Genomic DNA, 27886 nt, shown 5'->3' with positions numbered 1-27886 from the left:
TAATTTTCCAATCCTTTCATCCTCAAATCACTTCCATGGCATAAAACATCTTGCCTTACTCCCCTTCAAGTCATAAAAACCAAAATCTCATCTTGAAATGCAAGGAAAATAGGAGGATTTGGAAATTTCGCCCTGGACCCTCTAGAAGGGTCAGGAGCGAATTTCCCTTTGGGCATCAAAATTTGCATCTTTAGCAATCCAACCCAACTTCAAGGCAATTCAAATGTCATTTTACACCCATGTCTAAGCTTGGCCTTGCTCAAACTTTGGAGGAAAAGATAGGTTTTAGGATTTTCGCCCTGGACCCTTTGGAAGGGTCAGGAGCGATTTTCAAGTTTTGAGCATGTTCCTCTATCCTTTCAACTTCAATTCACCTTCAAGGCTAAAAACACACTTCTCCTTGCATGTTCAACCCAAGTTTCACTTGATTTCGCTAGGGAAAATAGGTGTTTGAAGAATTTTCGCCCTGGACCCTCTGGAAGGGTTAGGAGCGAATTTTCTCATTTGGGCTCAATTCCTCCTATTTTCACCTTGTCCCATACTTGCCTTAGCAAAACTTGATAGCAAAGAGTGATTTTGAGAAAATTCGCTCTGGACCCTTTGGAAGGGTCAGGAGCGAAATTTTCATTCTTGACCAAAAATCATCATTTTTCCAACTTGAAACTTCTTTGCAAGGTGGGTTTTCATCTTTCATCATGCTAGGAATAAAGTCTCATGTCCAAGGAAGGCCAAAAATGTGGTTAGAAGGAATTTCGCTTTGGACCCTCTAGAAGGGTCAGGAGTGAAATTGCCTTTCCTGGACAAAACTCCTTCATTCTTTCATCTCCAAACAGGCTTAGGGGCTTCCTCATGTTCATTTTACCTTTCATCACGCCTTTGATACTCCAATTCGCCCAAACTGAGCAAGAAATGTCCCCTATAGAGATTTTCGCCCTGGACCCTCTGGAAGGGTCAGGAGCGAATTTGCCTTCTTTGTCCAAAATTCATCATCTTGTATGCTTCCAAGTCTTTGAATGATGTCCAATCTTCACTCCAAGAGACCCTGCATATCACAATTTAGCCAAAGTCAGTGAAAAATAAGCTCAAATAAGATTTTCGCTCTGGACCCTCTGGAAGGGTCAGGAGCGAAATCTTCATTCTAGGCCAAATTGCTCAATTTTTTAGTTTCAAACCATTTCACAGGGCAAGGTTAGATCATTTTCAAGGCCAGGAACAAAGTTTCAAGCTCAAACAAGATGGCAAATGAAGTTTATGATGAATTTCGCTCTGGACCCTCTAGAAGGGTCAGGAGTGAAATTCCTAATCTTGGCCAAAATTCCTCATTTACTCATTTTTCATCCAAACAAGTGTTTTTCCCTCAAAGATGCCTGGGAACGAGTTGGTTCTAAGTTTGGGCCAAACTAGAATGTCTTATGGAGATTTTCGCTTTGGACCCTTTGGAAGGGTTAGGAGCGAAATTCGCTTTGGACCCTCTGGAAGGGTCAGGAGCAAAATTTGACAATTTTAAACTCTCCGTCAGGACTATTTTATGGAATATAACATTTAAGTATAAGAAAGAATTTCTTATACTTTAAGTTATATTCCATATATACTTTCAGGATGTTTGAGAGTGGTTTCAGACCTCTGGGAGCTATATTGCAAAATCTAGTTTTTGGAGGATTTTCAGTTTTCCAGACTTAGTCAAATTTCAGGATCAGGACATTCCAGACTTAGTCAAATTTCAGGATCAAGACATTCCAGACATCAGTACTCACCAACTTGACCTAGCTCAAGCAGAACCTGCTATCCAGGTGATCCCCTTGGCGACACTCAAAAGTTAAAGGCTAACAGACAAAACCCTAAAAGACCTAGAAAACAAACCCCAAAAAGCAAAAAGTAGGGGTCCCCATTTGCAATGGGGCGATGTGTAAATATGTCACAACAGGATGGCAGCACCAGAGTGGTAGGCTGGTGGTGCAAACACACATAGAACTTGAAAATTTAGTTATAAAAAGATTTGTAAGGGATAAGTAAAAGAATTACAAATGAAACTTTGGCATACTAAGTAAAAGTTAACAATAATTACATTAAACATTAATAGTGGTGGGCAGAGAGGTTTGGGAGCAAATCCCCTAGTAAGTAGTACCCCTCACAAGGGTTTGGGGGCAAAGACCCTAGAGGGGTTGAGGGGCAGCACCCCTTGCAGGGTTGAGGGGGAAAGCTCCCACCACCAAGCACAATTTAAGGCCTTCTAAACCTCACAAGCCTTCATGGTGGATGTCATTTTCACAATTCTATCACTTATTTTTTGCAACACCATGTCCTTACTATTCTAAATTTCTAACACTAATGAGCGATTTAAAATGAGTCTTAGAAGTTAGATGCCTATTTATAAGTATATTGTGAGCGCTTCAGGTTTGGGTGGAGTCCATAGACCATTAGGGTTAGGGTTTACGATATTTAAATCGAAAACACTTTTTAATTTTAAAAAAATATTGAATTTTTATTTTATTGCCATGGGGTGTGCTTGGAAATCCCTAGGACAGATGGGAGACTCCTTGGAGTCCCTTTGATGTCTTGGAGTCCCCAAGCCGTCCCCAAACTAGGAGGTGTCCTAAAAATGTCTGCTCCTTGAGCAATGGTGGTGGGATGGTGGGGGGATGTCTTCTCCAAGTCCCCACGTCCCAGAGACACTCCCATCTTGAAAATGTGGGGATTTTTTTTTGGGGGGGGGGACCACGTCCCCATGGAACAATGGATTTATTGTGCTATACTTTTCCATACATTTTTTGTGTTGCTTGAACCAATTTAAGAAAGTGTTGCTATAAATCCGTTTTTCTGCTTTCGCTTTGATTGTGTGGCTTCTGAAGTTCTATGGTTTCTTTTTCTTCGGTGTTCTTCCACATTTTGAGTGCAAAACTGAATCAAGGAAATTCCAAAGGTTCCCTTGTTTTCTAGGCCCATTTTTGGAATTAGGGTATAACAATTCTGAAACAAAGTATAAAACAAATAAAGATGGAAAAGTAGCAAAATATGAATATGGAAAAGTAGCAAAATATGAATATACCAAAAGTTGGGTGAAATGTAATGTGTATGGATGTGCAGTTGCACATGTGTACGTATAGGCATACATTATAGCCTAACCTTACACATCCATGGTACGTAGGCATGCATACGGACACAGACATGCATAAGTGCTCTGGCATGAAAGGATCATAAGGTCCGAGTATCTGGTCAATTACTGGATCAACATGCATAAGTCCGAGTGTCATTTTGTGGCTCCCTGTTTCTAGTTTTTTGAAAATTTACCTTAAAAGAGCAGGCGTCTAAGCAATAAGCGAGTTTATACACTCCAAACAGGTGTTGTAAGGTGATCACTTCATTCAATATTTATTAATAGTTGCTCGGAAGTTCATTTTGTGCTTTCTGCACGTGTCATGGATGTAGACACCTTAAATCAAACTTGTGCGTTAAAAGCTAATCATCATCCCATGAATTATTTTACTGGGCTGATTTTCGTGGTCTGTTCCATCAATTGAGAGATGCAACCAACGTGCTTGTAGGCTTGTAGCTATAAGCAGTTCCATATCAACAACTTAGGAAAGTAAGAAAGCACGGTGAAACAATTTAGGGTGTTTTATTGTTAAATCTTTCTTCTGGGCTGTCTCCAGCACAATCCTGTACGCTTGGATTTTTTTTGCAGAGTATATGCTGTAGCTCTAATGGGTCTATTTTGAGATATGAAAAACTGCTCCTCTTTATTTGAGCAACAAGGTTTGTTTTATATCAACATGATACATCCATTGTACATTTCCATCTCGGTTGTCTTTCTGGATTGCAGTAAATTGGGGACAATATCCAATAGAACAAAGTTGTCTAGTGTGGTATCTATCGGTTGGGTTGTAACAAAGATGTTTGGTGAGGGTTTATGATCTCTATTTTGTGGAAACCAACAAACTAAATTAATTTGTTTTATCTATTTTCAGTTCTGTTGGGAGGGATGTACAAGAGAAACTAGAACCCTATGCTAGCTTGTCTGAAGAAGAGAGCTACAATAGCCGTGAACTTGAAAAGGTTTGTTTCTGGCACATTTTCTCTATGGTTGTTTTCTATGTGGAAGAATTATATGGTTTTTTCTAATTTTTAAGAATTTATCTTTGAAATCTTCTGCAAGTTTCCTGCTCTCTTCAGTTGGCTTGATCTTCTGGAGTATTTTCAGGTTTCTCAGCAGGTTGCAAAGCCACTGTATGATGCAAAAGTCCAACCATCAACCTTCTTACCAAAGCTGGTGGGCAACATGTATACGGCATCTCTTTATGCAGCATTTGCCTCCATTATACATAACAAGCATAAGTCACTGGTAATCTGATTCATTTTAAAAAAATTTCCTATCAAATCACACTTGTTAATAATCAAAAGGATCTTACCTTTGTATCCTCTGAAGCATAATGACAGTTTTTTACTGTTGCAGGAAGGTCAAAGGGTGTTAATGTTCTCTTATGGAAGTGGTCTTGCTTCAACAATGTTCTCTCTTAAAATTCGGGAAGGTCAGCACCCTTTTACTATTGCAAACATTGCAAAAGTTATGGATCTCCAAAGCAAGCTTGATTCCCGACATGAGGTATGTTTTTTCATCTTTCCTAGACATCTTTCAAATGACTATAATGTTAATTAGCCTAACTGGAAGCCATTGAAGATAGGGATGCTTTTAGGCCATTATATATCAATAAAATTAATAAGTTCACTTACAGATTCATTGAACTTCTATTATTTGGTGGTATTTACCTTTCTCATATCTGGCAACTGCATACTTAAGAACCTACAAGGAAAACCATTTTAATGTTACAGCTATTTCATATAAGGAAATAGAAAAATGAAACATCACGATGGATTGTTGTTTCATGTCTTTCTGGGCCATCAATGGTAATGTCACAAGAAATCACATGAATAATTATAATATGCATAGATAATTTTAAAATTATGATACAGTTTCAGACAAAGAAAGACACGACAAAAAGAAAATTGGAGTCAAATACTATAAATGAAATAACAATGGACCAGATTATGCTAATAATTATCTAGGATGAGTGATAATATAGACACTATATTTCCTGGCAAAGCCCTTTAAAAATTAGGAATTTAGTTGGAAAATTTGAATTGATAGAAGTGTTGTAGGTCATACTAAAGTACAGCAAACTGTTTTCAGAGAAGCACGGTATAGAGAATTCTCCAATTCGGAAATACATGTAAACACAAAAGATGAAAGTGATATCTTGAAGTAATGTCAACTATATAACCCTGCTTCTAGGCACTGAAGTATCCTTTAATTTTTAAAATATACATGAAAAATTTAGAAATATGATACAGTTTCAGACATAGAAAGATGTGGAAAGAAAGAAAATTGAGTCAAACAAAATAATAATGGACCGGATTATGCTAATAATTATCTAGGATGAGTGATAATATAGAGACACTATATTCCCTTTGAAAATTAAGAATACAGTTTGAAGTTTGAACTCTGACAGGATAGGCCATAGATGATAGAAATGCTGTAGTTCATACCAAATACCGCAATCTGGTTTTATAGAAAAACATTCAGAAAAGACACGAAGGAAAGATTCAGAACACTTACAATATTATTATTAATACAAATGTTTTGTACAAGAAATATTCCTCTATTTTCATCTACCTCTTATACAATAATCAATATTCCTCTATTTTTAATATTCATCTAGTCACATGCATATCGTTGTGGAAGATGGAACAGTTACTACTACATGGTTTGAGCGCTTATCTTTATGCACTAAAATTTCTTTAGCATTCGAGGCAAGCAGTTTTTATTGTTAGTTTTTGTATTTAGTATATTGTTTTTATTAATATAGTTTTCATGAGATTAGTTTTTAATATATATATATATTTTTTTGGATTGAATATATAATTTTTATTAATTAATTTAATCTGGATGAGATTAGTTAGGTATGTAGTGTTTACTAAATGTGTGTGTTCCTTGGATGGTTTATCTAGTTTTCCCCCGAAGATTTTGTGGACAACCTGAAGCTGATGGAGACTCGATACGGAGCGAAGGACTTCGTTTCTCATTCTCAACATAAATTTTTAAGGCCCGGGACCTTTTATTTAACCAAAGTGGATTTAATGTACCGGAGATTCTATGCTCAAAAGTTAATTAACACCAACGACAACTGTGAGAAGGAAAAGATTGCGAATGGTACTTTCCACGGTTAATTGTAATACATTTAAGGCTGAGGTAGTCTTGTTGGGCTTACATAAAATATAGAAGAGATGCTGGCCAACGTTTTCCATTGTAAAGCATCGTTCCTGAGCCTTTCCCTCTGTCTATTATTTATTTGAAAAATAAACATGGCAATGCTGTTAGAAAAAATATTTTTGAATAATATTCACCTTCCTGGTTTTAAATTTTAAGAATGGAAGGAGCATTAAGAGAAAATGCTGTATCAAGCTTGGCCATTGCCAAATTACAACAGTGAGTAGTCCATTGTAGGTTTGTATGGGTACTCGGTTGATCTAGTTCAATGTATTTTTCTTTCGGCTATCTGTTTTCTACTTCAATTCAATATAAAAAAGGCTTGACCATTGCCCTGGTATTTTTCTTTCAGCTATCTGTTGTAGCTGTCGTTCTTTGTAATTCTACTTTAATTCAATATAAAAAAGGCTTGGCCATTGCCCTGGTTAACTTTTGCCTGTTCTTAAAGATAGTGGCATGTTGCCCATTAAATTTTAATATGTTAAAAATAAATGAAACATGATGAATATATAACCCAATCTCAAATATATCTTATATCGTTTAGCCAAAAAAGTGGTTACAGTTGGCAGCTGTAATGAACAAAAACGTACTTTTCAGTTTGGCTCTAGAGTTTTATTTCTCTATAAATTTTGAAGCCCATAAAATTTTTGGCAATATTTTTTGACAAGCCTTAAAATTTATTTTAAAGTATTTTGTAATATGGATATAGTCATTGATATAATTAATATAAACTTAGAGGATGTATGATAAATTAGAAGTTGTTATGTGATGTGGGTTCAGCTGACATCAATATTAAATTGTAATTAAGAAAAAATCTGATGTAAAATCTTTCACCTGTTACTGAATGAAGATAATGTAAATCATGTTTACTTCATATTAATGGTTTGTAATTTGTTGTTGCTTCCGCATTCAACGTATAGGTTCAATTTCAGATATCTATATTTTCATCTCATTTTCTATCACTTAGACTTTGAAAGCGAGAAGATGAGACTTTATGTCTTGTCCACTGGGAATATATAACCCATTCTCAAATATTTTTTTTCTTGTTTAGCCAAAAAAACATGGTTATAGTTGGCGATATTATTTGACAAGCCTTAAAAACTTATTTTAAGCTATTTTGTAATATCGGTATAGTCATTGATATAATTAATATAAAGTATGTATGATAATTAAGCCGATAGGCTTCAGTGTGGGCATTTATGCCCGGAAAATTGTCAGCCCTCCTAGAAAAGGAAATTCCGGTCATGTTTTTGGACGCCGAGATTTTAACTGTCAGGGATGTATTTTTTTATTAATTAAATTATTAAAAAGTTATTGTTTTGTGGCCGTGGGTATGTAGCATGAACGAAGTTTATTTGTTTTGCTTGTGGCCGTGGGTATGCAGCATGAGGTGGGACGAGTACTGAACGAAATTAATTCGTTTCGCTTGTTCATTAATGTTTCTGGACACGGTTTTTTTTTCTTGGTTCTCGTTAAACATTCTTGGGGTTCGACAGGGATAACATTTGTAATGTTTGAGGGTTTCGTTGCTCGCATGCGTCGGTTAAGCAAAGGGTGTTGAAAGCGTTTGTGGTGAATCGTTCGTTGCTTATATGCGTCGGTTTGTTCTGCAAGTAAGCAGTTCTTCCCCGAAAACTTGTGGGTGTAAAAATTTAGTTGGATTTTAAAATATGTTTGAATGTGGCGGGTTGTGGGTTTTAAAATTTTGTTGATTAAGCGGCAAAGGGTTCTAATGGTAAACACAAATGCTGTGATCGAGTTTTGCATTTTTTTGTATGGGTTTTGACATTTGATACAGCTATCTAAAAGAAGGTTTGAAAACTTTTTATCATATGCTCTGTGTTTAATCTTTAAAAAATTTGAGTGGCGTTAGGGCCACATCCTTTGATTTAAACCCATTTTCAAATGTAACCCATTAATGGGTGGGGGTTAGAGTTTGGAATGTGGTTTAGTTTCTCTGTTAATTTCAATATGCTTCGTGTTTACAGAATTGTTTGTGTCTTCCATGCCAAATTATGTAGTAATTTTTTCAGTGTGCTGATGAGTTTTTGTGCTTGTCCCCAAGCCTTTAGGTGCCAACTGAAGGATGAAAACATTCTGTCCTTAAAAGCCCCATTCAATGTCAGCATCCTCTCTAGAATCAACCTTCCGTTACACTCTCTATTAGTGGTAACAATCTTCCTACACAATTTCTACAGTACGAAACTAATTTATAAGAGACACAAGAATAAGGAACTGTATTCAAGATGAATAATGATTATCCTCTTGAGTATTATAAGGTGAGCACACAAGAAAGTGAAAAAAAGAACTTCATTCAAGGGTAATGAGATACTATAATGACTAATTAATTGTGTTCAACTTGACTTTTGGTGATTTCTTGACCATCCTTCCAACTCTCGACCAACTTTCTATACTGTAATTTTTTGTATCTTTTGATTTTGTCTATCACATGGAATTCAGAATGACCAAATTTCTGTATTGTAATTTTCTCTCTCATGGAATTTGTTGCCATGGTAGGAGAGACCTTTTATTGAAAAGGTCTGATATTTTGAATAACTATTTTTCGCTCTGAAGATTTTGTCAGTTGCATTCAATAGACCACACATAGCAAAGCATTTATCAAGTTATTTGTGATCAATTTTTCTTCTATTTTAGTCTTCTTAAGTCACATAATTCAAATCTGTTGTTGATTTCAAAACCCAAAACAAAGCATCTACACATTTATTTGCATTTCTTTTTTGTTTTTTGTTTTTCTCAAACTCTTTAAATGCAAGCTCAGAAGTAATGTTGTTGAGGAAGCTGCCTAAAATTTTATTAGCTAATTTTATTCAATCGATTATAGTAAGTAAATTGTTTTTTAAATGGGTGTTTAATCATAACAATGAAGAACTAAATTTATATATGGATTGACTAGGGTATGTTCTTAGGTGAAGATCCTATAATCCCATAACACATGACTGCAATTTAATGGGACTCAATGAACAGTATCAGCCGACTGTGCAATGCTTGGAGTAACATCACCCTGAAGCCAGACTTGTGTGAATGAAAGAAGACAACATTACCAACATACTCTGTTTAGCATACTATTAGCATCTTGTGTCATGGAGAAACAAGAAGTAGATTTACTTGGACCCTGTTGGTGTAAATAAATATTCATTTTGGATATTATTACACTTACTTAAGTTAACTTAGGATAATGCATCTCTTCGTAGTTTGGATTTGAGACACTTAGGGAAGTGTGCACTTAGGGATAGAGCTTGTAGGAGAAATTCCACCTTTTGTGGTCTTATTTTGCTGTTACACTCCACATTCGGTGGGTCATCCACCTCTTGTGGAATATTATATTATTTCTCCTACCTACCCTTAGTATTTCTTACCTACCTTTGTTTCTCATTGAGCCACATGTCATATTTGTGTGCTCATACATCCATATGGCCTTGCCTATATAAGCAGGCCTCTATTCATTGTATTGGTTAATCCAGTTGATCATTTTGCATATTGATGAGAATACAGTTTGTTCTTGTCATTCTATTGTCCCTTTTATGCTTTTCATTGTGCCCTTGATCTTGGCAAAATCCTACATGGTATCAGAGCTATTGGGGCTTCATTGATCAGTTTTTGGAGACATCGTGGAAGGCTTCTACTTTCGGATTTGGGGATTTTCATTTTTTGGGGGCGTCATACAGCGATTTGGACATCACCGTTGAATTCGGAAGGCCGTTTCCATAAATTTCGACCATAAAGTCGACCTATTTTGGTGAGAAATTTTTTTTTCTCCATTTTGGCTATTATTGTACGGATTTCGAAATTTAAAAAAAAAAAAAAAAATTTATTTTTCAAAAAAAAAATTCGAAAAATCAAAAAAGAAAAGTTTTTTTGTTTGGGGGTTTGCAGACCCCCCCGTACACTGTACCTGCATGTTGTGCAGGTGTTGTAGGCGTCGCTCGTACCCTTTTTGCAGGTCCCGCCACCGCCGCCGTGCTCCCTCCCGCCGGCCGCTTCGAACGCCGCGTCGCCACCGCAGAACGCCCCCGCCCGCCGCGCCCGTCTACCCAGCGCCGCCGCCGGCCAGAGACCTCCGGCGACCGCCCAGACACCTCCGGCCGCCGACGGCACCAGACTAGCCACCGCCTCCAGCGACCGTCTAGTCACCTCCGGCGATCGCCACATTGACACCCAGTCAGCATACCAACCCCGTTACGTGGCTCTCAAACAACCCTCCGTACGCCACGTTGATCATACGGCAGCACAGCCAACGCGCCACGCAGTCCGTCCGCACAGTGCCACGTCATCATTCATACTGCACAATCAGCAGTCCGTACAGTACGAACGCCCATGAAACCCATATACAATTAATTCAAACATGCCCAAAATGGCATCCACTTGTACATTAAATGCACCATTTACATCAAGTTCGCCCAACACACCATGAACATTCCCCATGCAGAAATGTTCATGTAGACATAACTGCCCATCACTCCATGCAATGACGACATGCGGAAGGAATTTGTCGTAAAATCATAAATATGGCGGTTGCATGCAAAAGATTCTTCATGAATTCAACATGCATTGACTGGGCTGCCGCTTAGTCAAGATATTCCAGCAATAAGTGTGCCACCACTACTTAGTCAAAAGATTCTCGTCCAAGAATGGACGACCATTGTCTCGCTCATTAATTGCATAAGTGATGAATTTGGCGATGATAGCTTCTAGTTCTCCTACGGAGACACTTGGCACACTTTCAATGTCGAACTCCATCAAGATGATTTCTTCTTCGCTCTTGGAGAAGTTCTCTCATTCCACCATTGTTTCCTGTGTCTTCTTCATTATGCTAGAAAATGAAGAAACATTCTCAAAATGTTCCTTGGAGAATGAACCTACGAAGAAGAACTCGTGCAGCTGAGTTCTCAGGAAGTTGACTGTTACTCCATCCTCGTTCAACTTCTTTGCGAACAATGCTTCGATCACACTGATAATCTCTTCTTGCACCCTTCTAATTGAGTCTTTTAAAGTCAAAGACTTCATGTTAAACTTTTCAAAGGTATTCTTTCCGATGCAAACAACGCAAAACCATCGAGGGAAATCATAGATCGCATTCTCCTGAATCAATTTCCCATCAATTAGCGCTTGCTTCGGAATTTTCATTAGAGCTCTGAGCCGCATAATGGTTAAGTCTTGATAGATGTGAACATCCTCCCATAGACCTTCTGCTACCTCTAATCTATTCAGAAGGGCAACAAATCTGGAATGAAGACGAGCCAAGTTTTCAATGAACTTTCCAGCTGTAGCAAAGACGTCTTCCACCCATTCCCTGGAACATTGGGCCATTGCATTGATTGTCTTCGTGTCATCAACGACTTCCTTAGAGAGTGAGGAAGGAGGAACAAAGGATGGATCTGCTTCTCTAAGCGGTTGCTTGAGCCTCGTGATATATTCGTACAAGGCCTTGTTTTCTTATTTCAACCTTTTACACTTTGCCTTTGTTTTCTGCATCTTTTCTTTCATAACCAGGGAATATCCTTCAAAGTCTTCTATCACCTGCCTTGTGGAAGCATGCCCTAGATCAATTTGTTTGATTTGGTACTCTTTCGACATGATCTCATTCCTATCTTTGTTTGCTGGAGGCTTAGCTATTTGTAAAGTTCGAGATCCAGATTCATCTGTTATCACCTTGGACAATTTTCAGGGAGCCTTCTTCTCTACTGGCTGATCCATTCTTTTCAAAAGCTCTTCTAATTCTCGTGCTGGATCAATTTCTTTTTCTGGCTCCTTCCTTAACACATCCTTTAGCCAATCAGGAGCGGGAATGGATGATTATAAATCTCCATCTGCTTGTGCTCCTGTGAAACTTCTTCCATCTCCCCTAGGATGGCCTCTACGAAGCTATCTTGGCGTGGCTCTTCTGGATGGAGAGGAAGTTGTGACTTTGAACTCTTGGTTGATTAGGCCAACATCTTGCGCTGGGGCACTGCCAGGAACATTACATTGAGGTGGATTGGCTAGAATTTCTTGTGCAAACATTTCAACCTCTTGCACGCTGGAAGAGCTAGCTGGCGATTGCATTCTTTCCACCCTTTCTCTTTTCTGTGGTGGTTCCTCCTGTTAAACTTCCTGTTGGATCTCATGCTGGGCTTCTTGTTGAATCTCAGGTTGGGCTTCCTTCTTCCTTGTTGTCCTTGGCCTCTTCGGAGCACTCTTTCCTTTATCAAGCTCAACTCCTTTCTGTCGAACTTCTCCTTCTTTAGCCTGAGCCTGTGAAGATCCTTTGGTAGCTTCACTATGGGAATCCAAGTTTCCCATTAACTGGTAGCTCAAGCGAACACTTCCTTGAATTTTTTGATATGTCGATCAACCCAATGTTTGGTGAATTTCAAAATAGGTCTGGCCAAAATGTCCAGATCGTCAATTTCAAGTTCCAACCAGTCTGGGAGCTAAATGGGTTGATCTTTCACCTTTTCAAATTTCGGCTGGGTTAACTCCGAATCCTCCTTCACTTGATCCGATACTTGGATTATTTCACCTATTCTGATGGTGTCAAGGGGCAACTTGGAATATATCTTCTTCCTGACCTCAAGGTCATCCTTGGCACATGCCCAGTAGTCTTCTAGGTGGAACTTATGTACAAATTTTAATCTGGCAACTTTCCTGATTTTACGATAAGGATCGTGTTGATGTGTTTTTATGCACATGCGAACACAGAATAAAATACCAAGGTATCTTATCCTCTCTTGAAAAAAGTCTCTCATATGCTATGCTTCGCGATCAAATGAGACAACTCCAAGGTTACAAAATGTCAGGTCTTGACTTGTGGATAAGTTCAGTGGTTTGATGTGATAATGCTCGAATGACAAGGGGACTTACATTGTATATGAATGCTCAATCTTATCATGGATCAGGATAGGTATGCCAATAACTTAGGAGTTGGCAATGAAGCTCCGGACTTAATTCTTACTAAAAAATGGGCAAAAGGAATTGGGTTCAGGAAATCTATTTTAAGCTTAGGAATGTAGGAAATGATGAACAGATCTAGTGGAATCAAACTAGGCGAGGTCTCACAAACAGGTATTGACACAAGCTTAGTGCAATCGTCTAAGGTATACTTAAGGATTTTCAGACTATCACCATCATACGTTGACACCATCCAAGTTGATGCTTGTCAAGGGACACGTAATAGTTGAAGTTAAGCTTACTCAAATTTCCAGTTGACCACACAAGGCGCACTTACCAGCGGCAAGAGGCTAGTGGTATGGATTAAGGATTCCACACAAATATATTCAACAAATCTTTCACTCAATCTAACATACATGAAAATAAATTGTAATCTAAAATTCTAATCTAACTTGGAGGAATTGAGAACCATGAATGCAAACTCAACACTTGAAGAGCAAAATCACCAACAATTGAACAATGATTATGATTCAAATAGCTGCAACATATACCAACAATTCTACAAAAACTCTCTTACAAATGAGAGACAATGAGGTTTATATAGAGCCTCAAAAGAAATGAATGGCTCAGATTGATTCAAGATCAACGGCCAAGATTACAAGATAAAACCCTAATTAGGGTTTGTACAACCACCATTATATCGGCCAATAAGAAACGAGGGTAGGTAAGATAAATAATATTTGATGTAGCACCATGTGTCACCTATTCCCTCCTTGAATGAATGTTGACTTGGCACCCTTTGATTGAACGAATGGTGACTAGGATGCCACCTCATCTTGCCTTGTACACTCTTCATCTTCACAATGTTTGGAATCCCTTATGATACTTTACATTCCATCCTTATGTGAAGGAATTCCATGAACTATTCCCTCCTTATGTTTTGGAAAATTTCCCAATCTTGGAATCCTGAAATATTTCCTTCCTTGGCGCTCTTTGATATTGAAATTCCTTGATCTAGTTCTGGTTTTCTTGATGTAAAATCCTTTGTGTTCATTTCTTAAACTTGCTTTCCTTCATTTGTTCACCATCAAAGTGAAGTCTTCTTCATGATTGATCTAGTCCTCATCTTCACCTTATGGAATCTCTATCCTAAACTCCTCATCCAATCTTTGAAGTATTCATCTTCCTTATCCGCATTGCGTGCATCCTCCTTCACCTCAAGCCTTGATCATTGTGCTTCCTTTCCTCATAACAGTCTTGCAAAACAGACAAGCATTGAATCAAACACCCATGTGATAAACTTGATTTCAACCTTGGTGGGAAATCCATCCACATATGGATTGATCATTCCTCAAAACCATCCACTTTATCCTTGTCCATTCTTCCCTTGGTGGAAATTTGATGCCTATTTGGACAACTTCCTTCCTTTGTAATTCCGCCTTGCAGTGGAAATCCGACTCTCATCCAGACTCATTGTCCTTGAAAATCTTGTGTTGACTGGATCACCATTCCATGGAGTGGAAATCCGGACACCATCAGGACTTTGTTCCTGACAATTGTCCCAACATGTGATAGGTAGTCTTAGAAAATTGTAACACCAACTTTGGAAAATATGAAGGTCCGGATTGAAATCTGGAAAATTCTCCTCAAGAAAACCTGATTTTCAGACTTGGGATAAGTCTGATCACAATTGCTAAGTCTGAAGACACCCATGTAAACTCAGAAAATTGAGTACTTGGAGCCCAAAAATGAATGTCCAGGTCTGAAAATATCACTTGGAGGTTTGAAAACACCCAGAAAGTGACTGGTTTTTTATATCAAAGTTGTGATAGAAGTCTGATTTTCTGAGGACAAAGTCTGAATACGCCCTCCAATGCCTGAAAATACTCAAAATGGTGTATTGAAGTCTGATTTTCTGATTCTCAAATCTGGATACACCCTCTGAAAGTCTGAAAATGGCTCCAAAAAGTCTAAAGACACTCTGAAAATGATGAATATCAATGGCTGGAAGTGGTCACAGCCATGTCACATGCTTGCATTTGAATTATTTTGACCTTCAAAACTCAGAAATGGTCACATCTGGGCACAACTATGTGGCTGGAAATGAAGTTTCAGTCTGAAGACAACCTGGTATACTCAGAAAAATATCACAATTAGTGCCAATAAGTATACCACAATTCTGAAAATGCTTGGAAAAGGGTGTGGATGATGAATTAGTATACCAAAAAATACTGTAAACAAACTCTTAAACAATTTAGCAGATAACCGGTACAACAGATTTACTAATAAACTGGTTAAGACAAATGCAAACCAAATAGCTAACAAAGCATTCACCTACAAAAGCACAATCACCATAACACAAGATATTTGACATGGAAACCCAAATGGGAAAAACCATAGTGAGCAGAAACTCACAAGTAACTATCTGCATAATAGAAACCAAACCGGTTAAGGTCATACAATGTTCTTCACCAGAACAGATCTTGTTAGGAATCTAGATTTCTGTTAGGAGATAAGTCCTGTTAAAGACTACCTTGTTAAAGGATTTCAGATCCACAGTTGTGAACCACCTTGTTAGAGGATTTACAAAGGCTTTGCTGGGCCTACCTCGTTAAGAGTTTCAGACTTGTCGAAGATGTGAGTAATCAACAAGTGAGTGATCTAGATACTAGCACAGTATGCTTGGTTAGATCTTTGATAGCTCATTGTGAATGCATTTCAGCATTACTTCAGTCTTCAATATCTCCACACTCTAACTCTTCACATAGACCTAATCTTCTATGCAAAGATCGCACATAACCTTCTCATACATCATACATCTCTCTTACATGCAAACCTTAGACATGATGTCCTTATAAAGGAAACTAATTTCATGTCGGTCCAATAGGATTAAACTACAAGTTCCTAGGTTCAGTGCATCTAGACACATCTGGTAACACGACACAAAATCACTGCCAAAGTGTCAGTGGATGATAACTCATCACAAAAATACCGGTTGGTAACTCATCACAGAGTAATACCGGTTCATACAATATACCGATTACCGGTTGTCAAAAATGAAGACTAGAAAATGTTAACTACCGATTTCTTCCTTCGTACCGCTTGAGATCCTCGAACCGCTTGAGTTCTCCATACCGCTTGAGGTCTTCATACCGCTTGGGTCTTAAGTCAATTTGTGACCGGTAAACATCTTCTGCAAAACACCGATAGTCTAAAGACTATAATACATAATACTGGATGGAACAATTACCGGTTGAGCATAACTCATACATCAAGAAAGTGTGTGTCCATCATAAAGAAAGTGTGTGTCCATCAATGACAATCAAAACATCATCAAAATGCCAACAGTGGAAAAGTCTGATTTTTAGTTCTTAAAGTTTGAAGTCACCCTTCCAAGGTCCAACAATGACTGCCCAGTGTCTGAAGACAACCTGTAACTTCAATAAATCAGTCATTTAAACTTGTCGCAGTCATAGGAAACACCTGTATTTGATGAATTTCACCTTCCCAAAGTGAAGTTTGTCAAATCTGGGCACAAACAAAGGGCTGGTAAAAAATATCAAAGTCTGAAGACAAATCTGAAAGTGAAGTTTCAGACTTAGATACCAAAAAATACTGTAAACAAACTCTTAAACAATTTAGCAGATAACCGGTACAACAGATTTACTAATAAACTGGTTAAGACAAATGCAAACCAAATAGCTAACAAAGCATTCACCTACAAAAGCACAATCACCATAACACAAGATATTTGACATGGAAACCCAAATGGGAAAAACCACAGTGAGCAGAAACTCACAAGTAACTATCTGCATAATAGAAACCAAACCGGTTAAGGTCATACAATGTTCTTCACCAGAACAGATCTTGTTAGGAATCTAGATCTCTGTTAGGAGATAAGTCCTGTTAAAGACTACCTTGTTAAAGGATTTCAGATCCACAGTTGTGAACCACCTTGTTAGAGGATTTACAAAGGCTTTGCTGGGCCTACCTCGTTAAGAGTTTCAGACTTGTCGAAGATGTGAGTAATCAACAAGTGAGTGATCTAGATACTAGCACAGTATGCTTGGTTAGATCTTTGATAGCTCATTGTGAATGCATTTCAGCATTACTTCAGTCTTCAATATCTCCACACTCTAACTCTTCACATAGACCTAATCTTCTATGCAAAGATCGCACATAACCTTCTCATACATCATACATCTCTCTTACATGCAAACCTTAGACATGATGTCCTTATAAAGGAAACTAATTTCATGTCAGTCCAATAGGATTAAACTACAAGTTCCTAGGTTCAGTGCATCTAGACACATCTGGTAACACGACACAAAATCACTGCCAAAGTGTCAGTGGATGATAACTCATCACAAAAATACCGGTTGGTAACTCATCACAGAGTAATACCGGTTCATACAATATACCGATTACCGGTTGTCAAAAATGAAGACTAGAAAATGTTAACTACCGATTTCTTCCTTCGTACCGCTTGAGATCCTCGAACCGCTTGAGTTCTCCATACCGCTTGAGGTCTTCATACCGCTTGGGTCTTAAGTCAATTTGTGACCGGTAAACATCTTCTGCAAAACACCGATAGTCTAAAGACTATAATACATAATACTGGATGGAACAATTACCGGTTGAGCATAACTCATACATCAAGAAAGTGTGTGTCCATCATAAAGAAAGTGTGTGTCCATCAATGACAATCAAAACATCATCAAAATGCCAACAGTGGAAAAGTCTGATTTTTAGTTCTTAAAGTTTGAAGTCACCCTTCCAAGGTCCAACAATGACTGCCCAGTGTCTGAAGACAACCTGTAACTTCAATAAATCAGTCATTTAAACTTGTCGCAGTCATAGGAAACACCTGTATTTGATGAATTTCACCTTCCCAAAGTGAAGTTTGTCAAATCTGGGCACAAACAAAGGGCTGGTAAAAAATATCAAAGTCTGAAGACAAATCTGAAAGTGAAGTTTCAGACTTAGATCAGCAATGGAAGCTCCACCATATGTCCAAAAAACTCATAAGAAATGACGTCCAAGTAAAATTTTTCAAGTTGGCAAGTGGCTGGAAATGAAAATCAGTCTGAAGACAACCTGCAACTATGGAGTTTCAGACTGTAACAACAATGGCAGCCCTTGAAAATGCACTGAAAACTCCTCCAAACAACCCTTAACCAAAATCGCCTTAGTATGGATGAGTTGGGCAATGAAGAATAATTCTGAAAATGTGTTCCCAACCAACAATGGAGGTCAAATCACTCCTAGCAATGGCACCCAACAAGGTCTGAAAATAATGGCAGCCCCTTAACACTAAAAAATATCACCAAAATTCATCAAGATATGGAGGAATCAGCCTCCCAAATAAAATCGCCCAACTTCAGCCATGGCGCCACCTCCCAAATCTGAAAATTACTCTAAAAAACTTGCTCCAATGGCTGCCAAGAAATATTGCCCAGCTGCGAATAGGCAGAAAATGAACAACAAAACTAACTTTCAGCTCCAAATGTGTCAAGTAGACACTTCACCAAAATCGCACAGCTGGAGAAAATCACCCAAATCAACAACTTAGCAATCACACTCAGCAAATATAATGATATTTTAATGCCAGTCACCTCTCTTTAAACATGTTCTCACCTTGAGTTTTCATCACACAAGCAATGTGGGATAAAACATTTGCACTTTTACACTTGTGTTGGAAAAATCAACTTGCTTGGGAAATAATATTTTTTTATTTTTTTAAAACATTGCAAGTCATTAAATAATTGTTTTTAATTTTTAAATGATCGTCAACACTTGTAAAAACAATTAAATTTGGGGTCAATTTATTTAAAATATTCCAAAATTTAGATCAAAATTAACCCATGGGGGAAAATCGCCCCATGTTGGGATAAAAATCTCGACAAAATTTCATCAAACTTGCACAAATTTGCCTCTAGGGGAAAATCGACCCCTGTCTGGACAGTTATCTGGACTCAAAATCATGAAATGCATTCTCAATGGAAAATCGACTTGGGCATGGATTGAGAGTCTGCACAAAAATGCGCACTAACTTGTCACAAAACAGCTTGGTGGAAAATCAACTTGGGCATGGACTGAGAGTCTGCACAAAAATGCGCACTAACTTGTCACAAAACAACTTGGTGGAAAATCGACCCAGGCATGGAATCATCCTCAACTTCATCCGCACTATAGTTCGCACTCTCGGTGGAAAAACGAAGGCAGTCTGGAAAAATCCTGACACTTAGCCAAATTTTAATGCTTCCAGGGGAAAAACGACTCAGGCATGGATAAATAGTGGTGGAAAACCATAGCTAGTATGGATTTCAGGGGAAACCCATGTGTAGTGTGGATTTTGAGTGGGGGAAAAGGGTGGGTAGTCTGGAATATGAGGGGAAAAGCACCTCTAGCATGGAATTTGACCTTCTAACCCTTGAAATATGGATTTCCCTTAGGAATTTCGCATTTTAACCACTCAAAATCGCTTAGAAACTTCAAAATTAGGCTGGACTTAGGCAAATTTTCCAAAAAATTGAGCGAAACACTAGGAAATTTGTCGAGATTAAGTGCGAAATCAACTTAAATAATACGTTAGGAGCGAGAAAACAACTCCAAAAAGTGTGGGAATACCTTGGCACTTTAAAATCACTGATGCGCGTGTTTAGAAACACGTTAACGCTCAAGAAGGTCAACACTTAGCAAGAATAAATTCAAAACCCTAAGGCAACCCCTAGACTTAGGCAAAACTCAGGATCACTCTAACATTTTGACATTTTAAACACATGATCCTATTCAAAATTCAAAAACCTTCTCATTGGCAAAGGCAAACACTAGGAAACTAGGCAAAACTTCTACTCTAAAAAGCGAAAAGTGGGGGTCCCCATTTGCAATAGGGCGATGTTTGAAGACGTCACAACATATTGTAATGAGCTCTGGATTTGTAAAATGCAAAGCGGTAGATTGCCATCTCCTCTGTCGCTTTCTCAACCATTGCCAAATTTAGGCACACCTCCTCATAGTCATCTAGGACAATGGGAAATTCAATAGACAACTTCTTCTGAATTTGATCGTATGCTATCAGTTGTCTCATGAGTTCTAGCAGCACCAAGTTGTCAGATGGATACCTAGGCAATTTATATGGCTAGTACATGAATCCTTGCGTCCTGATATAAGTAAACTTTGGAAACTACAAGAATGTGGCCCCAAATTTTTGCTCTAAAGCCCTGGCCTATGGGGACACCCTTTTATGGAGCTCATTCTGCATGAGCCTAGTCAGGTACATGGTGAAAGTGTCATTTGCCAACTTGAAAGAATTAGTATTGTAGAGATGTAGTTGAGGATAACATTCGTGAACTTTAAGCCGTGCTGGTCCGCAACCCATGACTCCTTTTCTCAACAGACCATTAAAACCACCCATCCTTGCAAGCATATAAATTACATAGGAGTTCATGTAGAAGGATTGGGACCTCTTTTCTTTCAAATCTTTCAGCTGCTCATGCACGTAGTGGCTGATTAACTTGGCCTAGTCCATTAATTCATTGGCATTCATGATTTCACCAATGTAGAAAAACATCCATGGCTCAAAATTTACGGTTATGTGAACACCCCATTATCTTGCTCAACATCATTATCAGGTCCACACTCCTGCTTGAATTTGAAAATGGTGAGTGTCTTAGGCATTTTAGAGATGTGCGGTCTAGGCTTTTGCAACCAAGTCTTGTTAATGATATTTGTCAAGACCTGCCTCGTATACTGCCTTTGCTCCATTCATGGTCTTGTAGGTCATGGAATGATGTGAAGGATTTCCGAAGGCTTCCCAGATAGCTTTCGAAGTCGAGGTGGCCAACAACTTGCCACCTGATGTTGACATTGTTCTCCTTTTCGGATTGTAATGTTTTGCACATTCCAATATCAAGTTTGGACATTGAATAGAAGGGGGAAACCTGGCTGTTGCAACAATTCCACTTCTGACTATCTTGGCAGCGGTAGGAGATGGGTTATGTCCTGCTGCTCCAAACATCATGATTTTGAAGGCAGCCATGTTGAACGTTCCTAAATTTGTATCATTGATCTCCTTCCACCTAGAAACAATCTTGGAATCCGGAAGAAAGCCCTTCATCTTTACCTTTATCTGCGTCTGTTGGGTAACAATTACCACCTTGCTTGATTTAGCCATTTCAGAAATAAATCAGCACTTCCTGCGAAGAAAATTTCTTGGAAAGGATGAAAAAATTCTCTAAGTCTGAATTTACTCACTTTCTCTCCAACTCTTCTTTCTCCAAATTTGCATGTGAGAAATGAATTGTACTTGCATGCTTATATAGAGTTTCTCTGACGTGTTGCTACATTGAGAGGAATCAAATTTGGCAATTGTTTTAATTGTGCATCATACTTTCCTCTCCAAGACACCATGCAAATGGGCTCCACCTCCGCAGTTGAGTTCAAAATTGGAAACTTTTTTTATTGCATTGAGTTGTGTCATGATTTAGAATATTCCCTCGCCAACTCACCAACTTCCATTCTTCGAATTTTGGAGGGATTTTTTGAAAGTTTGACTTGATCTTATTCATCCATCCACTTGGTGCAAAAATCTTAGGAAAGAGAATTTTCGACTTGGGAAGACCTTTCTTGAAGTTTTTTTAGCTTTTTCGGCTTTGGAGGGGATTTTCAACACTTTTCGACCATCTCCTATTTTTAGGAACTTTCGTAAAATTTAGGAATCAGGTCCAGGAGAGAGAATTCTCTCACGAGTCCAAATCTATAATTGAAATTCTGATAAGATTGTGTCTAAAAATGGATTTTTCTAAAAATTTCCCGAGGGGATTTCCTACTTTTTCTTTCTATTCCTGACCCTCAATTTGCTTTTTGCCTTGGAAAATATTCACCTTCCTTGACTTGGGCGTGGAATCGAGCTGATGAAAGAATTCTCATTTTTCTTGCCTTAGTCATTAGCCCCCTCTCTTGACATGGGTGCTGCTTTACCTACGCTATGGAATTTTGTGCATTTGGAGTTTTCCATGCCACCCCGGTTTTGGCACCCTTCACCTTCCTTGGGCGCCAAATTCATTTAATGGAGGAATTTTGCAACTTCTTGTTTTTCCATGACTTGGAGGGTTTAGCGCTTATTAACCTCCTTGGGCGATAATTTGCCCTGGTGGTGGAATTTCATGGTTTGCTTCACTTTCCAAGACACCTTAGTTTTGGCACCCTGACTCTAACTAGAGCGCATTTTCTACTTGGTCAAGGATTCTCATTGTTTTCATTTTTCCTTGCTTGGCTCTATTTGGTGCCCTATCTCCACCTTGAGCACTAATTTCCATTGGTGATGGAATTTGGCATTTTTTCATTTTCCATGCTCAAGTCAATTTGGTGTCCTATCCACTTCTTGGGCGCTAATTTCCATTGGTGATGGAATTTTGCAATTTTTGGATTTTCCATGATACCTCCAATTTAGTGCCCCATTTGGTAGTGGATTTCACTGGATGAAGGATTTTGACTTCTTCACTTTCCAGACTTAGTCAAATTGGATGCTTCCAGATTAGAATGCCATTTTAAGAATTGATGTGAATTTCCAGACAAGATGATTTTTTGAGCTTTCCATTCCTAGACTGATGTGAATTTTGATCACTCTACCTGCTTTTTAAATTCCTTGGATTTAGAAATGATCGTGAATGCTCAATCTTCAGTGTTTGCTTGCGAGGACCTGCCACAAATGAACTTTTCAAAGATAGAAAGTGTTTCCAAAATGTCAATGTTAGGGCCAAAATAGGACGCAAGGTGGCTTACTATAAATAGAAACTTACTAAAAATAGTTTGATTTTCGGCGAAATGAAGACATTCTGGGAGGCAGTGAAATCCTTAAAAAATAGGAACTTTCTAAAAATAGAAAGTTGCTCAGAATTCGTTCAAATTGCACGTGTTGGGTCGTTAGAGGGTCCCGACTTTATTGCAACTTTCAGTTTTCGAAAACCCTAAAAGGAAACCCCTAAAATCTAGGACTGAATTTGAAACCCTAAACTGACAAAACCAGCCCTAGACTTAACCAAACTTGCTCGAATGAGCTGCAGGCCTGATCAAATTGACCCTGCTTGCAAACTCAGAGAGACCAACGAGACTGCCGCAAAAGACCCCAAAAACGAAAACCAAAAGACTGAGAAGACCTAAAAAGTAGGGGGTCCCCATTGTGAATGGGGTGATGTGTGATTAGGTCACAACATGTCCCTTAAGTGATCATTAGTGTTCATTATTATTCTGATTTAATCTCTGTCCCTTAGGTGATCATTAGTGTGTCATTGCATAAGTTTCATCTTCTGCATGCTGTTCTGTGCTTGATAGTAGTCTGGACCTCTCTATGGAACCTCCACTTGCCCTTTAAAACTCCCCTTTAGAGATGCTATCTTCACTGGCACACACCTTGTCATCTAACCCACTATGCAGTTCTTGGATAATGTATCAAAGAGTATGGTATTCACAGCTCTTCAACATCCTTGCATACTAGCTGGCTCCATGCTTGTTTGACAGCCTTAGACTCCCTTCAAGGATACTTCCAACTCTACAATGTTCTTGTAGACCTTGATGATTGTCTTAAGTAGCATCATACCGCTCTTAGACTATCCCATACTACTATCCATCTGAATGGCTTGGAGCATGATTTTCAAAAGCAATTTAGGGTCTTACACACCTTTTTATAGACTTCAAAATTGGGTCCTTAAACTGTTCCATTGACTCTGCATACAACTGTTGTTTCAAACTGTGTTTTAGAACTGTGTGATCTCCTCTCACTATGCCATAAACCTTTGATAGCTCTGCAAAACTGTGGTGCTTGAAACTTTTATATTCAACCTGTCAACTCCCATACTTTGGCCTTGTGCTGCATTCTTCTACTGTTTTCCTGCTCCTTTGCATTCATGCCTGTGAAGGCCTTTACTACTATATATGGTTTGGGAGAACATCTTATGCATCCCTTGACAGAGATAATAACACCTGTCAAGCCTTAACCTCACATCATTATATAACAAGGACCAATTTAAGGAAACAGCTCACACACTACTCATTGCACACAGACTTCAATAATCATAATTATTCTGTTTACGAAGCATGACTGTAAACCCTCAAGGCAACAATGGCTTGCTTGACTTGTTGATGGCACAGGTTTTTTTATGGCTTTAGGGTTTGAAAGCGATGAGGTCTTCTTCACTGTTTATAGTTTCTGGTGTTCATATAGAAAGGATCAACTACCCAAACCCTTGCTAGGAGTGACATCTATCAAGACAGTCCTATCCACTATCTGATGCTACAGAGCAGCTGATTAGACAAAAATACAATGGTCAGTAACAGAACCCCTAACTGTCCTATGGCCTATCAAAGACTTCATTCACTATTTAGCGGGGATTTGACCTTTAATAAACATTTTTTCACTGTGGTAACTCTTCATACCTCTGCAAACTCGACCCTTCATTTAGTCAGATGGATTTCAGTCAATACTTTCTCATTTCTATAATGAAATATACTTGCATGTACATGCTTATGTGCACGACCACACATATCCATGCACACAAATACACACACATGTATGCACACAGGTACACAACATGCACATGTTTTTATATAAAATGTGTATCCAGCTGTATCCCAATCCATATCTGTTCAAAAGATGTTGAAGAATAATAGATGATTTACTTATTATATATAATTTAAATTGGACGCTCTTTCCTTGGAAGTGACCCACAAAGATTTGATGAGCAGATTAGACAAACATGTGTATTACTAGTATCTGTTCAATTATAAAAATTATCTGTGATCAATTCGCAGACAAACAAAGTATGGTATGCAAATTATCAGTAGGCATATAATCATAATCATGCAAGGTATTGAGGTTTATATGTATGATTGCAACCTTTAAAGTTATATTCAATGAATTTGACATACCTTTCTTTTAAGGATTATGAATTTCAACAATACCATTTATGATTTTGTAATGCTGTTTTGCTCATTCAGGTAGAGAACATGTGTAGCAGATGGATGTTTCATTGGTATTGAGGATGCCTCAAACATCTTGTCTTTGAAAATATTATAAATTTATTCATATTACGAGGTTTTCAAGGTCTGGTCAGAATTGATATTGCATGGGATTCCATTTCCATTCATCATGAAAGTGTAAGATTTTTTGGATTGAATTCTCTTATGAAATCGTTTTGAAGATTGAAAGATGCTAAAGATTTTTTCTATTTTTTTTTAAAAACTGTTTTATAACTCCAAAGTAATAACATGAGCTGTTGTCCTGGATTCCGATTGCATGCAAGTTGTGCCTAACATGCTTTATTTATGTAGACTGGATGCTAATGCTGGTCTACTCTCCAACTTTGAAGTGATGGATCTGTTGCGATCCAGAGGAGCCACTCAAGATCCTTTGGGTTCATCTGGCTCTGCAACTCGATCTGAATGCCAGGTAAATGTTTTTGCAACCTTGGTTCTCATTAGTAGCATAAATGTCCATGGTAAGGACTATGAATTTATTTGTTTGTAAGGGCATACTATGGCATCTAATAGGCAGCAGTGACTTTTTCTTTCAAACAGGTTTTTGATTACTTGGTGCAGTCTCCAGCGGGAACCCTGACTCGGGAGATTGTACGGGAGTTCTTGTTGAAGGCAGAAAAGTTTTCACTTACAAAAGCAGAACGACTTCAAGTTCTAAATCTTAGGCCTTCCACAGCAGTTGAAGTCCATATGGTAGATCTCCTATTCGTTGGTCTATATTTATTATTTTCATTTTATAACTAGCTTTGGATATTTCAGAGCCACTGTACTATGCTTTTGAACTTTTGGCTACTTTATGAGTAAACTAGGATTTTCTTATCTATGATTTTATTCTGCATCATGGGCAAACAGATAATAGAAGACTGTGAGGAGAGAATGTCAAGTTCAACTGTTGATGAATTCCTTGAAATGGTCAAGAGTACTTTACCACCCCCGCCAATGAAACCTCAGGTAGAAGATGAAGAGGAAAATGATGAAGCAGATGAGGAAAATGATGAAGCAGATGAGGAAAATGATGGAGAAATGGATGCCGAGGAAGAAGTGGAATAAAGTGCCTATGTTGTCAACCATCAAGTGATTGCATATTGTAATTTGTAATATGATAATATTATAATCTTTTACATCAGAAAAGGTGGTGTAATATAATGTACTTCAAAAAGAAGGCTAGTTAATATAAAATGGGGTCAAGAGACATCTCATAAGTGAAGATGTTCTTTGAATGATACCATTCAATGCAATTTATTAATGAAGTGGTAGAGATGCAAGCCTTTTCAAGCACTAAGCATATGCATTCTGCTGAGATAGTTCCAAATTAAGATCTTTCTTCTCTTTCCTCCCCGTTGATGCACCATCCTACACCAATAATTTCCTCTTCATCATGTTACATTTTAAACTTTAGACTGTTATACATATATGCCTTGGCTCAGTGGTTCATAGCTGCCACCTCTTACCATCATCCTCTTTCCTAGAATCCAAACTTAGGAATGAAGGTCGCCCATGGCACCAATCGGATATGTTTTATTTATCATCATTTTCAAAGGATTTTTTTCCCTTTGAAAACCTTTGAAAAAGGAGAATGACTGCTATCTCCAGCTGATAAATTTTAGACTGTTACCATATATTCCTTGGCTGAGTGGTCCATAGTTGCCACCTCATGCCATCATTCTTTCTCCTAGAGAATCCAAACTTGGGAATGAAAATCACCCCTGAAACCAGTCACATCTCCAAGGTTGAATTACATTGTTTAATTCATCATCATTGTCGAAGGACTATTATTCCCTTTGAAAAAGGAGAATGACTGTTATCTCCAGCTGATAATCCATTCCAAGGTCCAATTCTCTATAAGTCCAACAAAAGACTCCCCTAACATGGTCGTAGTTTGGGTGAGACTTCCTCTTCTTCCAAGTGAATACTAGCAATAGTATTCTCATATAAGGATCAGGGATGATATTGGTGAATGTCATAGCATTTGAATTCACGAAGTCTCTAGGGGTTTTGAAATATGCCATATTGAATTATCTGGGAAAGAAATTGTCATGAGCGGTCATTTATCATTCATGAGGCACTTGTCTCGTGTTAAATCTAACAAAAGATTTCCTAAAATGTTGAATACTAGCAATAGTAACCCAGAGATGCCCCCCCACCCCGGAAAAAAAAAAAGACACGTCTCAAAGACCATTGTGTCTATTGCTAACTTTGTTTCTTCCTATGCTCCCCCAAGCTTTTGAGATGGGGATGATAGGGGACATGTTTATGGTATGGGGATTTGTTGGCCATCTTTTTAGAGGATATACCCATTATAACATTGAAGAAGCATCGATCATAGACATTATAGAACTTTTGTGAGCATGGGTAATTGAATAGGAATTATGATGTTCATTATACATATGAACATGAGTTAATAAAGACATGCTTGACTAGTGTGTACATTGTAGTGAGGGATTTATTTATAATTTTTCTCGAAGCCTTTAAGACTACATGTTTTGTAGTCAAACTCATTAACAAATTGGAATGGTTAAGTAAAAAGATATTTGGTTATGTTTCATTTTGACATTAGTTGGGATACTAATAGATAGGATTGCCCTATGAGTTATCTATGGAGGCATGATTAATATATTTTTACATTTTGAAAATGACATTTCCTACTAAAGATGACTTAACTCGTATTCAACGGTATAATAATTATAGCATGCCAACATT

At 38.0% G+C, this 27886-nt stretch overlaps 2 protein-coding genes across 3 annotated transcripts in view; both read left to right on the top strand.

Annotated features, from left to right (window-relative positions):
• LOC131077529 (hydroxymethylglutaryl-CoA synthase) overlaps positions 1 to 25270 on the top strand; it is a 36295-nt gene extending 11025 nt beyond the window's left edge. The window contains exons 9-12 of one of the 2 annotated variants that reach the window (XM_059207084.1): positions 3966 to 4053; positions 4199 to 4339; positions 4451 to 4600; positions 25148 to 25270. In XM_059207084.1, coding sequence (XP_059063067.1) covers positions 3966 to 4053; positions 4199 to 4339; positions 4451 to 4600; positions 25148 to 25189 — 421 coding nt within the window. In that variant the 3' untranslated portion in view covers positions 25190 to 25270. Of the gene's footprint in view, positions 1 to 3965; positions 4054 to 4198; positions 4340 to 4450; positions 4601 to 6003; positions 6692 to 25147 lie in introns of those variants that run through there. The other variant, XM_058015038.2, reaches the window with a different exon arrangement.
• Positions 25167 to 26464, top strand: LOC131029411 (uncharacterized). Its single transcript, XM_057959886.2, has 4 exons — positions 25167 to 25306; positions 25481 to 25598; positions 25727 to 25879; positions 26039 to 26464. Exons 1-4 carry the CDS (start codon positions 25299 to 25301, stop codon positions 26234 to 26236), a joined length of 477 nt encoding a protein of 158 aa, XP_057815869.2. The 5' UTR covers positions 25167 to 25298; the 3' UTR covers positions 26237 to 26464.
• The last annotated feature ends 1422 nt before the right edge of the window (positions 26465 to 27886 follow it).

The sequence above is a fragment of the Cryptomeria japonica genome, chromosome 6 (assembly GCF_030272615.1).
Source record: "Cryptomeria japonica chromosome 6, Sugi_1.0, whole genome shotgun sequence".
NCBI lineage: Eukaryota > Viridiplantae > Streptophyta > Pinopsida > Cupressales > Cupressaceae > Cryptomeria > Cryptomeria japonica.
The sequence above is the reverse complement of the archived record's forward strand: the minus strand, read 5'-3'. Positions and strand labels throughout refer to the sequence as shown.

Excerpts from the sequence above, each read along its gene's own strand:
- LOC131029411 (XM_057959886.2), top strand. Across the intron at positions 25,599-25,726 it reads CAACTCGATCTGAATGCCAG|GTTTTTGATTACTTGGTGCA; the intron begins GTAAATGTTTTT and ends TCTTTCAAACAG. Across the intron at positions 25,880-26,038 it reads CAGCAGTTGAAGTCCATATG|ATAATAGAAGACTGTGAGGA; the intron begins GTAGATCTCCTA and ends ATGGGCAAACAG.